General features: G+C 39.6%; 1 protein-coding gene across 9 annotated transcripts in view; it reads left to right on the top strand.

The window, feature by feature from the left end:
• LOC118084639 (uncharacterized) overlaps window positions 1-12,786 on the top strand; it is a 218,166-nt gene extending 205,380 nt beyond the window's left edge. For all 9 annotated transcript variants that reach the window (XM_060273638.1, XM_060273634.1, XM_060273637.1 and 6 more), the window contains one exon: window positions 334-12,786. In XM_060273638.1, the coding sequence (XP_060129621.1) occupies window positions 11,714-12,658 (945 nt within the window). In that variant the 5' untranslated portion in view covers window positions 334-11,713 and the 3' untranslated portion in view covers window positions 12,659-12,786. The remainder of the gene's footprint in view (window positions 1-333) is intronic.
• Window positions 12,787-13,024: the final 238 nt, after the last annotated feature.

Genomic DNA, 13,024 nt, shown 5'->3' with positions numbered 1-13,024 from the left:
TAAAAGTTTTATAGTTTTAAGCTGCAATCCTATGTAACTTTCATGAAAGTTTAGGATTGCACTTTTTATCTTCCTACTCAAGTAGCACTTTTAAATTTATTAAACATGCAAATCTATTTTGTCCCTCTTTGCTTGTTTGTATCAGACAAGCCTCTATATATTTACATATTTTAAATAGGAGTGCTTTTTTCTTACTTTTGTCTAATAAATTAACTTTATATGGTCTCAACAGGAGCACACATTTCTTTGTGCATAGTATCATGATCAAGAGACCTTCTAAAATGGATCGTATTGTAGAACATTTTAATGTTGTGTTTCTTCATTTTGTTATAGTGCTGTGAAAAATTAAAATGGAAAAGAAAACCGAAGAACTGGATCATGTAAGAACTGAATGAAGGTAATACAATGTTAAACACATATGTGAATATTTTCATATTTGAATCATGTTCTTAAAGCATTTTTAACAATTAGCATTTAATTTTAATTGAATAATACCTCTTAAAATATTGATATGATTACTGAAAAAAGTGCAGTTAAACTGGCTTTACTGTTCCTTGACATTTTCCTTTCAAATATCTTGGTTTCATTTACCACAGAGAGAGTATTATCAATGAAGGGAAACAAGTTAGAATTACCTAATTAATGTAACTAAACTAACAACAGGTGTGCTATAGAATGGACTTTGGGGGGATCCAGCATATATTTCACACTCATCTGTATGGTATGGTAAATGTCTGGTCAAACTTTTCCATGGCACTCCCCTAAAATAAATGTATAACTGCAAAGCTGACCTCCATATTCATAATTATGCTGTTTAAAATACGATTTTAAGAATTTAAGGATAAACATTTCTGGGAAGATTAATTATTTGGATTAAGTTACAAATATTTTTAAAGCAGCATTGTTGCTAGATGCTCATTTCTGAAGTGGGAAATACAAATAGAATTTCTTTTGAGTAATGACTAAAATGCCAAATAACTTCAGTTACTGGCCTGCAATTTCTGAAACTTAGATGCAAGTTACTTGCCCCCAAACGACAATATATCCAACCACTGACATTTGGGTCATTCTAAACATTTAGTGCTAGAACACTTTTCATATTAAATTACCAATGAATAAAAACATTTTGAGCCTGGTTCGTAAGCTTTAATGCTAAAGAGAACAACATTTTGATTGATTAATACCAATACAGCTACTTTTTGGATTAATCAACGGAAGACATTGACTTAAAGCTATAGTGTAGATGGTGTTTATTTATTTTTATTTTTATTTTTAAAAAAGGATAGAGCACCTCTGTCCTAAAAAATATCTATGCTATGTAGGTTTTTTAGTTAAAATAATGGTAATTACGTTTATGCAAGACGCGTAGAGGATAATTCCTTCAGGATGCAATCTTTACCGAAGATTGAATCCCATTAATTCAGGGGAACTTACTTCAAAGTAGACATGGATAGGATAGGATTGTCAGATAACCTGTTGATACTTCAGAAAGGCTGCTTCCAGATGTTGCAGAAGGCCTCATAACTTGATTAAATAAAAACTAGGATAATCTATTAATAGCCACAAGAGGAGAATTTTTTTACATTTGTCATTGTTGTTCGGGTAAACATTTATGAAATTTTGAGTAAATATACTCTACCGAAACACAAACAATACAAAGTTTGCAGTATGCTGGTACTTTTACTTGGAGCAGATGTGTTTTGATTCTTGGACATAATGTCTTTTCAGATTCAGTGGCTGGATTTTCATTGTTTGTAACATATCGTTCATTCATTAGGAATCATATTAAATCTGCATAGTTTCCCTCCCTCCTCCTATTTGGTTTACGAAATTTGAGATGCTATTATTTTGATAGCTCAAAACCCACTTGAATTTGCTCCCATATAACTGTGTATCTGTTAAGTGTAGTTTTTGAACATTCAAACTGTTTCTTATCTTTCCCTTAATGTGCATTTGGAAGTTGTTTGTCAACATAAATGCTTAGCAATGATTTGTTCTAACTTGCTCCCACACTGCTTAATCTGAAAGATGATGCCAGTTGGCATAAACCCGTAGATCCGATCTTGTGGTGAAGTGTACTGCACAAGCTCGCTTCTATGGGTCTGTGTCAGTCTGGTGATCTGACCCAAATATATATATAGTCACAACTTGGGGTAACAAAAGACTGATTTTTGAGCAACTATTGTCAAACAGAATGGATGTTCTTTATTCAAATTTATATTTTGGTTTTAGCATTGTCATCATTGAACATATGAAGGAGAAATTTTCTATCTTACTATTTTTCTGTTTTGTGTTTTTAGCACTTCAAAGCAGAATACATTTAAATTCACAATACATTTCCAGAAAAGAGTATGGAAAATGGGCAACGATTAAGAGCAGTGGCTGTGATCAAGGGAGAAGTCAAAAGACCATTTGGCTTCCTGATTGTCACCTATGGAAGTTGAAGTTGCCCAGGAATATTGGATTGACTATTCCATAGCTCAGGCATGTCGAAAGTCCATTTAATCCAGTCCCCATAGCAGTATATGTCCTGGGGTAAAATCCTAAAAAGAGCTCAACAACTTTGGGGTAAAATTGTAAAAAGGCTCAACAACTTTGGTCAGCCCTCACACATGTTCACTTCATCAAATCTGGCCCTCTTTGAAAAAAGTTTGGGCACCCCTGCCATAGCTAGTAACAAGAAACCATGTGTGTACATGGTTGTGGCAGTTGGGCTCAATCCTGCAAATACTTCCAAGCATACCTGCCAAGTTGCTGTCAGAGAAATAAGGGACCGGGCCGGAAATAGCAGACCGGAAGTAGCGCTGCCGCCATTTTGGAACTGGGCGGAGCATGCACAGAAGTGACTTTTGATGCTGCTTTTCCCAGTTCCAAAATGGCCGCTGCGGCAGAAGTCGCACTGCAGCCATTTTGGAACTGGGCAGAGCAACATCAAAAGTCGCTTCTGAGCATGCTCCGCCCAGTTCCAAAATGGCCGCCGCGCCAGAATAAACCAGAGGAAAACAAAAAAATCCGTTTTTTCAGCTAGGAACAGCTGGAAAAACGGGGATTTCCCGGGGGAAACGGGAAACTTGGCAGCTATGCTTCCAAGTGATTAAATCCCAGGAGGATTTATAAACTCAGAAAATAAGGGTTGTTTGCACAATATAGAAAAACATCTCTGTGTGTGTTTCCAGTAAAGTGTGAAAACCATAAAGTTTGAATTGTTTGCTCACATGTAAACAAATACTGAGGGAAGTAATTGGCTAATAGATATGCTACTTATTCCTTTAAAAAGAAGCACAAGGAAATACCAGGAATAGCATCTGGAATCTTCTGCATGCCAAACATGTGCTCTAGCGGTGTGGTATGGTTTAGCTATTACCCTCATTATAATGGTGTTCACCATGGGATACTTGTGGCAAGCACCACTTTTCTCTGTAACATGAATGGCCTCAAAAACATTACTTACAGGGTGAAACAATTTAAGTGCATTTGCTTGATATGTGTGTACTAGGGGAAACTCACATGGATGTTCAGTATGCCCTCATGGTTTGAAAGAGGGTTGCTTATTCTGTGGAAACACACACAATATCAACAGGACAGAAGCAAACTCCTCAGTGATCCTTCCATGTTCATATTAAACAGGATGGAAACTGATTAACGGTAAGTGTCTGCCATATTTGAAAGAGATGCAGAAGATCAGAAGAAGACATTGGAAGCTGTGTGCATCCGGGTTGAGGTAGTAGGTTGTATGGTTTAGAGTTACACCCTGGGAGTTAACTGTACAACCTTCTAGCTTTCCTTGGAGCACACTTGAACCATCGAGGAATTCGTCATCTTTTAAATCTAATAAAGTGAACTCTGTGTAGTAAATGTATATGGGGTAATCACTCTGAAGCTTTATTGATGCTCACGTACTCCTTATTACATGGTTATTTCATTTACAGTGTATTAGGAACTATGCTAACATGTTCTCCTAATGGACTGTGACTGCACATCACAGATATTTGAGAAAGAATGATGGCTACTTTAATTATATCCACAGCAAAGCTGGAAAAGCTGACTTAATCGCTACATACAGAAACTGACAAATATTCATCTCTGCCAGTTTTCCTCTTAAGACTTATCTGAAATAGTTTACATTTGATGTAACTAACTCTAGAGCAATACTTAACAAAAAATAATGATTTAATATGAGACCAGATCATGTGTATGTCTGCTTACACAAGTATCAGCTTCTCTGATGAATTAGTGTGACAGGTGCCCTTTAGATATTCTCACAGATGTGTCGGAACCATTTTTCCACATGGATGGGAGTACGAATGGATGGATCAGCCATTGCTGGTCCACATAGTTTGTATATGTTTATTTATATTAATCTGGGGCGGGGGTGTTAAAAAAAGAAACAGTGCAAGAAAAGTAATTAAATGTGTGTTTTATCTCAAAATATGTATTTAGATATGCAGTTTATCTCAGTGTATGCATTTCCAAACACATCTTTTCATACATATTGATACAATTTTAAAAGTCAAGAACTGTGGCAGAAAATTCTGAGAAGCGTGAAATCTAAGGGATAATTAAGTTCCAATCCATGTATTCACCCTGAAATTGCAAACTAGGTCAGTTCGCTGGAAAATGTGGACCAAATGAAACAATTTTCCACCCCTAACTGGGAGATTATTTAAATTACTCAACTAGGTGATCTGTGGTAACAGTCACATGGGTTCCCCAATGCCAGTTCTGTGGCACATGGGCTGGAGTGATTATTCTTCGTCTTTCCTACAAAATTGGCATTGAGGAAACCATGTGATCCCAACACCTCAGCCCACATAGTTGCATAATTTAAATTGTCTTTGAATCACATGGGTATTGCTCAAGGGGATCCCACATGGCTGGAAAAATATCTGAACATTGCAAATTATTCTTTAGCTAGTCAACAGTCTTGGAGCCAAGCTAAGATCACCCACATGCTGTATCTGTTGTTAGATTGTACCACTTCCAACTGCAGTTTAAATCCTTTCTCCTTCTGTAGGGAGGCATGGCTAAAACGTTAGTTTTTAGTTTAGAATTTGCAAGACACTGCAGGTTTTCTTGAGGGAACCTGAAGTATTCAGTCCCTCACCTGGAGTCTCAGCTGGCACAGACCAGCTATGGATGACATCATATGAGACTTCTTTTTGTGGAAGAAGCTGCTAGGGACTTGGAGGACAGAATAACTGAGTGAATGGGGATCTGAGTGCTGAATGTTGTAATCCTTTGTCCTCACTGGTTTAAGTGATCATGTATTACCTGATTTTCAAAAATATTTTCAGATTGCTGATTTTCCTGCTGGTCCCTGTTTGGGCTAAATATAAAAAGATATTGCACAAATATAAAAGATACAAAAATATAAAAGGTGACATCTTGGACTTAATTTGACCTCTGTTCTTGCTGACTTTTGGCAAAATTAAACAGAAGATGGCTCACTGGCCATTCTTATTTCCTGCACCAAACCATCATGTGGTTAAGGGCCTGTCTGCAAAGGGGCCTAAGCATGTACACAGTACATACATGAGCTCCAAGTGCAGGATCTACACCCTGGGCATGGACCACATGTTTGAGTGTGCACACATATGTCAGGCAGGGAATCAACATGGATGTAGGGCATGTATCTCCTGCTGGCTGTGCCAATGGGCACAATCCTGACCTACCTACACACCTAGAATGTCTGCACAGGGCTCTGTTGTCTTCTAAACAAAAGTTCCCTTGTCGATTACTTGGCTGTCATTTAAAAGGTAGGGGAAGCTCCTCTTTCTCAGACACTTTGCTAATCGTTTCCCTGCTCAGTTTTTCACTACTTTTTACAACATTGCCTGGCATACAGCTGAGAGGATGCAGAGTCTGTGTTCAATTTAACCACCAACCCAATACGTTCTCATCCTCTTCTCATTTTTCCTCACACTCTTCCTAAGATCCATTTCAAATATATAGAGAATTATATGGTGAGAGTTTCCCCATGAATGTGTGTGGGGGGGGGGCGGCGTTGATACTTGAATGTTTCTGTTCCTCGAAACTTCCCTGCATATGGAAAACTAGCACATGAGGGAGAAAAGTGGTCAACAATTTTTGTTCCTGACATGCCTGCTTTTCACATGCATGGGTTTTGAGTTGTTTTCACAACTGAGGAGTGTGCTTCCACAGTGGCATTTCTTGTGAAACTGCCACTTTTCATTTGCTCGCATCTACATGACAACATGAGCAAAAGGTCTTTCTCCCATATTTTCCCCCTTTCCTTTCCTTTCTTTTTTAGAGTTTAAAGAGCCACCTTAAAACAAAAACAAACCATGGAACAACTACACAGATGAAGATACTACTTACAGTATGCTACAGCTTAGCTGCCCCATAGCTTTTTGTGCGGAGGATGTGCTGAATAGCATTAGCTGTATGGCTTATGTATGATATTCTAGCCATTTTCAGACACTATTGTACTCTTTCTCTTTTCTAGGAATTGATTCCATTTCTTAAACTGTTCCCATTTGAGTATGATTGTCTTTCTTTACATCTTTTTAAGACGGTCATGGGGGAGGGGTGGTCAGGATTTGATCTACCAGATTGTCCTGATTAAAAATCACCCCACTTTCATGGCTGGGAAAACAGGTCTGACAATTCAGCTATAGGTGTGGAAGCAGCTTGAAGCAGAAAAGCAATGATTAAATGGCACTGAACCACTCAAGTCTGGAAGCACCTAACTGTGGCTTCTTCTAAATTGCCCTATAATATGTATGAGTGCCTAGAGTGTGCATTCTCTTCCACATTAGCAACAATCACACATGCCACAAAAGTCTATAAGCAGGTCAGAGATTATTTTTTAATATACATATTGTGTGCCCAAGCTCCATGAGCCTGCCATGTGAATCAACAACCACTCATGACCAAAAAAAATCTTATTTAAATTCAAAAGTTTCCAGCCACCAGGAAAGGCTGCTGTATCTCCCGCTGGCTGGCAAACCCAGCTGTAGCAACAGCTGGGAAAGCAGGGGGCCACCATGCCTTGCTACCATGGAAGGTAAGTGGAATGGTCAGAAAATTTTATTAGACATGAGATCCCCTGCCTACATCCCTTAATCATACGTTCCTAGGAAGACTCTATTGCAGGCTTCCTCAACCTTGACCTTCCAGATGTTTTTGGCCTACAACTCCAATGATCCCTAGCTAGCAGGTCAGGGGTGATGGGAACTGTAGTCTCAAAATGTCTGGAATGGTCGAGGTTGAGGAAGCCTGCTCTATTGTGTTTTCTTGAAAGTTTGAAGTTGTTCTTTGTGTTGTCTGGATTGCTGTAAACTTGATACTCTCAATATTGTCTGTATTGTGCATGCTCAAACATGTTTGCTAGTGAACAGTGATAGCACTAAGCAATGTGAATTTATACACATCAGCATTCACTTATCCATAGGCTAATCTAGAATCCAATGTTCTCATTTGAAACAGGCTTCAGCCAAGCTGTTTACAAGCCCCCATGATATTCTTCTTGCCAAGCTGCAAAATGTAGGCTAGGCAATGCTACTGTTAGGTGGGTTATAGCTACCTGATAGACGGTACACAAAATGCTCATCGATAGCCTGGTGAAAAGTGACAAGTAGAGTGCTGCAGGGTTCTGCCCTTGGCTTGGGATTGTTCAACATCTGTACAAAGGAGTTAGATGAAAGGGTAGAGTGGGTGTTCCTAAAATTTGAAGATGACAGCAAATAACGTGGGCTAGCTAATACCTTAGAAGACAGAAACAGGATTCAGCATGAACTTGATAGGATGGGGAATTGGACCAAAACTAACAAAATGAATTTCAACAGAGATAAAAGTGAGGTTCTGCATTTAGGTAGGAAGAATCAGTTGCACAAATACAAGGCAGGTGACGCCTGTGCATACGAAAAGGATTCAGGGGTTTTAGTACAGCAGAAGCTAAACAAGAGTCAAGAATGTGATGCAACAGTTAATAAGACTTGCAATTGTAGATTGCATACTGCATCAACATGCTACACTTTTCTGCTTTAGTCATTTAAGTACCATGTTCTGGCCAATGCAGTTTAAGAAGGATACTGATAAATTGAAATGTCTCCAGAAGAGGGCAACAAATATCATGAACAGCTGGGAAACAAAGGCCACTGAGGAAAAACTGAAGACGTTGGCACATGTTTAGCCTGGAGAAATGTTGGTTAAGCGGCAATATGGTATTTCTCTTTAGATATTTTAGAAGTTTGAAGAAATCTGTTTTCTGTTGTTCTAACATTAGAAAGAATTTCCTGGTGGCATAAGCTGCTTAACTGTGGAACAGACTACTCAGAATGTGTGGGGTTCCCATTCATTAGATAGGTCCTTGGATGGTCGCATATCAGGGTTGCTATAGTAGTGTGTTTTGGCATCAGCAAGAGATTGAAGTAGATGACATTTCAGGTATCTCCCAATTCTGATATTCTAATCTTATGTTGGAAGCTCAGTTACAAATGCATTTGAATAAGAAGCCCAAAATGCATTTCTAAAAGTATTCAGGAGCATAGAATGAAGTGATCCATCTACTTCACCAGTTCAAACTTCACTTCTTTCAGTATAGCTGCAGTCCTGTGAACTGAGTTATTTGATCAAGAGTTAGTTCCCATTAAAACTCAAGTCTATGCGGGTTGCTTTGAATTCCCCTCTCTCCTTGCATTCATAAATGCTGCTATTTGGTTAAAAATATTGGGTCAATTTTGCTAGTGTGGCTTAGTAACCATTAGTTGCTTGCTCTAGTGACACAGATCAGTCATAAACACTTTTAGAGTAGCTACATAAATAGTTTTATAGATAATTTGAATCACTGGAACAGTGCAAAGCAGCTGGGGCACACTATTGAGCATGGTTCTCTGTTGTTTCAGAGTGAGCCCCTTTTGTTATAAAAATAGAATGATGTATCATCTTTAAAGGAGTGCAGTCCAGTTTAGCACATATCCACAATTTACCCTCTTTAAAAGCTAGTGGATATATTGTCTGTTTCAGTTTTATGTTTAAGGCAGGGCAGGCATAAGGAATCTGTGGCCCTCCAGATGTTGTTGGACTACAACTCCCATCATTCATTACTCTTAATCATGCAGGTTGGGGCTGATGAGAGTTGAAATCCAATAACACCCAGGGGGCCATAGATTCCCCACCTCTGGTTTAATGTATTTTCAAGGGCAGGTTATCTGATGATACTTTTATCTGTGGCCAAACAATCCCAGGATTGCCTGAATCTATGGAACAGCTCTAACTGCTTCAGTATAAGGCAAGGCAAGACTTGTTTTATGACACCAAAGAACATTCTGCAGAAGGAAAGGTAAGTGGAATAGAGGTATCAGGGGTGTCAGGATGCTGAAACAATAGAGTGGGCTATACCAGTATTAACCACCAGCGATGGGATGCCATTTTTCAATTTTCCTTTATGTGATAAAGTCCCTGCAGTTGAAAACAAGCAGAATAGGCTAAGTCAGTCTTTCTCTCTAACATACTCACATTATCCCCACTCTTCTGTTTTCAGGGAGTTTTGGATGTGTGGGAATATTCAAAGCGGTATCCATATTTTTTCACCTCATTCTGCTTCAGAATTGTAATGCCAGGTGGATGCCAATATTTATTTTATATAGTTTGACAGGAAATATATCTGAACAGTGAATGTGTTTAATTATAAGCTGCTTTGGCTTTTTTTTAAGAGCACAAAACTTCATGTAAAAATAAAGTTCAGTCAACAGGTGTCATGTTATGGCTAAGTGACAACTGTAGTAAGTTCCACATAGTTCACTGTATTTTAAAGAAATGCATATTTTATCACAGTATACATACCTTAATGGCATGTTATTTCTAAACGTAATTGATCCTAAAATATGAATTCTTAAATGTTGACCTGAAAACTGCATTGTAAAATAGTGTCAAATCTGACAAATAATTATGTTTGGATCCAAGCATTAGTCCAGAAGATGCAGTTCAAGTCAGCATCCCCACTCAACAGAGCACAGTATCCCCTTCCTTACCCAGCGCTAGGAATGGGCAATGATGGGAGCGGGAGGTTTGTGTATGCTTCCCATATGTCTGCCCAGCCCACCCTCCCTCTCTGTGCAATGGAAGCTACTCATGCTTGCACCAAACAGAAGATCTGGGTTGGGATTTGGGAGGGCCACACAAACCTCCCATTATCCATCATGGCCTGTTATATTGCCTGCATGTGCACCTGGGGGCAGAGGCACAGGCACTAACCCCACACCTTTATACCTTATTGGGACTTGGACCAAAGCATTGATGAAACAGGCCATCAATGTAACATAGTGGTCATTTTATTGTCAAATTTGAGCCATTCATCGTGGCAGAGAAAAATCTGAGAGGGGTATTCCCCCACCCACCCTCTATTGCATGGGGTGCCTTTGCTTAGAGAGTATGATTTATAAATCTGTGGGTTTTGGGGGATGATGATGAATAAGTTGCACTTTCTAAAAATATAATGGTTATGTACTACTGTATATTTTTCCATACAATTGGACTTCCGGTGAGGCGCCCTGAGAGTGAGTCACGAAAACTTGGAGCTCCGCGTTCACGGAGCTCAATTTAAAGGATAGTGGCGTTTAAAGAGGGGCGGCTTAGCGTCAAAGCCACCCCTGGAACGGCGAAAATACGGGGTTTTCGTTGGGAATATTCGAAAAGCGGCAAGAGGGACGGAACTCCGCGGCCAGCACTTTTTGTGGAGGCGGCGGAGAGGAGTCCAGCTTCTAACCACGGACGCCATTATCGAGACGCAACACGACAGACTTGCCCGGTAAGCGCCGGTAGCTCACCGACGTGGAGAATTTTGAAAGGGACTCCCCCCCTCCCTTGTGAGGAACAGAGATTTGGGATTTAGTGGCTTTGAAAGCGCTGTTTATAAGATCGTTGTTTATAAGATCGGCTGGAGAAAGCGCCGGGAGGGGGCGAAGAGAAAGGAAAGTCGGAGAAACACTGTATCGTCGGCGGGGAGAGTGGCGGAAACAATTGCTTGTGAACTAAGAGGGGCTGGAAAGAAAGTATCACATCTTGAGCTTGCATCAAATGGTGCCTTTTTTAAAAAAAAGAAAACGAAGTGTGTGAGACTGTAAGACGGGACGAGAGGAATAAGTTTAGACCGTGATTTGTGGTTGGAACCGAAACCCCAGAAACCCTAGAAAGGGGGGAAGAAAACGGAGGAAAAAGATAGATAACATCCTTGTGGAGAGGGGGAGTGAGAGGCGGTAAAGAGGAAGGAGAAGGAGAGGAAAAAGAGAAGGGGCGTTTTGAAGGAATTTAAAGAAAATGGCGATCGTCTGCCTCCGCTAAACTGCCTGGACAAGCTTCCGTCTTCTTTAAGGAAACGAAAGAATTTAGCGGCCTTGGTAGGAGCGACACCTGGTGGACGGATATTGTAATGACGCCCCTGTTCTCCACTTTTTTCACTCTTTTTACGTTTACCTTCTCCAATCTTCTCATCCCCCTGTAAGACTTTGACTCTGTCACCTTCCCTGGGGAAGAAATTGAGTCCCGGACCTCCCAGCGTGAGGTAGTAATCTGAAATTGGGAAATTCTATGCTTAATTCCTAATTTGGAAATAATGATATATTAGAGCCCGTTTTGGGGAGATTCCCACTAAGGAAGAAGTGGGGCTTTATTAGAAGAGAAAAAAGAAGAACTGGAGGACCTAGAGGTTACCTGTTTTGGAAAAATAAAGAGAGAAAAAAGACGTAAGAACATGGGATCTAAAACCAGAGCAGCAACGGCGACGGGGAAACGCCAATCTCTCACAGGTGATAATGACCCATTAGGGGATGTCAAGGAGTTGATTACTGAAATGAATAAGACTTTAATTGTTGAAATGAATAAGACCCTAAGCGATAAATTAGATTCTGTGGAGAGTAAATTAGAAAATAATTCCAAAGTAATTTCAGAATTGACTGGACAAATTAAGGAACTTTTCGGTAAAAATAAGGAAATGGAAAAAGCGGTGAAAGAACTGAATATCAAAGTCAACAACCAGGAAGATAACATCAGCAAACTGACATCAGAGAGCAGAGATTTGAAAAGGATACAAGAACGAAATGATAAGGAAAGAAGAGAATTGTTAAAGACGCAGGAAGATTTGGCGGACCAGCTGGCCCTAATAGAGATGAGACAGAAGGAACTAATTCTCAGATTAAGGGGCGTACCAGAGAGGCAGGGTGAAAGGATTGAGGAGAAACTGTTTAAGGAACTTGCGAACTGGCTCGGTGTCAAAGAAGAAGATCTGATGATGGACGTCGATAAAATATATCGTATAAGGGGCGACCGATCCAAGAAGTTTAAGGGACCTGGAGATTGTTTGATTTTCCTAAATTCCGGACTGCTAAAGGACAAAATTTTACAAAGGAAGAAGCAGGAACCCTTGGTGATAGAGGGCAAATCAATTGCCATCTTTAAAGAGGTTCCAAAGAGGTTCAGAGTAAAAAGACTGAAATATAAAAGACTGACGGATGCCCTATCAGCGAAGGGGATTTGGTATGTGTGGGAATTTCCCGAGGGCCTCACTTTTACTTTTAAGGAAAGAAGAAAGACAATAAAGAGTATAGAAGACGCAGAAAATTTCCTAGAAAGATCAGGAAAGGAATTGCTGGGAGGAGGGGAAGAAGCAGAAGAAAACGAAACAGAAATAGGCCACTAAGAACGGACGTTATTTGAAAGCACTGTGTGCTTAAGGGGGCAGTAAAGAGGGGAATATAGGTATTGAGGGGTTTTAAGTCCTCACAGATATTTTCCTTAATTTCGTTATTGAGATAATAAAATCTGATTAAATCAAGAAAAAAAAAAGATAATTTGTTGAGAAAATCATTAAGAGGATAAAAATAATATTAATAATTCTAACTCTAATCATGGAAATAAATGTCGTGTCATGGAATATAAATGGGTTAAACTCCAAGAGGAAAAGAAATAGGGTGGAGCATGTATTAAAAAAAGGGAGTTGGAATGTGATATGTTTGCAGGAAACGCACGTTATGGAAAAGCATGAAAGGGTCTTAAGGAACGAACG

The sequence above is a fragment of the Zootoca vivipara genome, chromosome 4, assembly GCF_963506605.1.
Source record: "Zootoca vivipara chromosome 4, rZooViv1.1, whole genome shotgun sequence".
NCBI classification, from domain to species: domain Eukaryota; kingdom Metazoa; phylum Chordata; class Lepidosauria; order Squamata; family Lacertidae; genus Zootoca; species Zootoca vivipara.
Note: the sequence above shows the minus strand (reverse complement) of the source record. Positions and strands in the feature narration are given on the sequence as shown.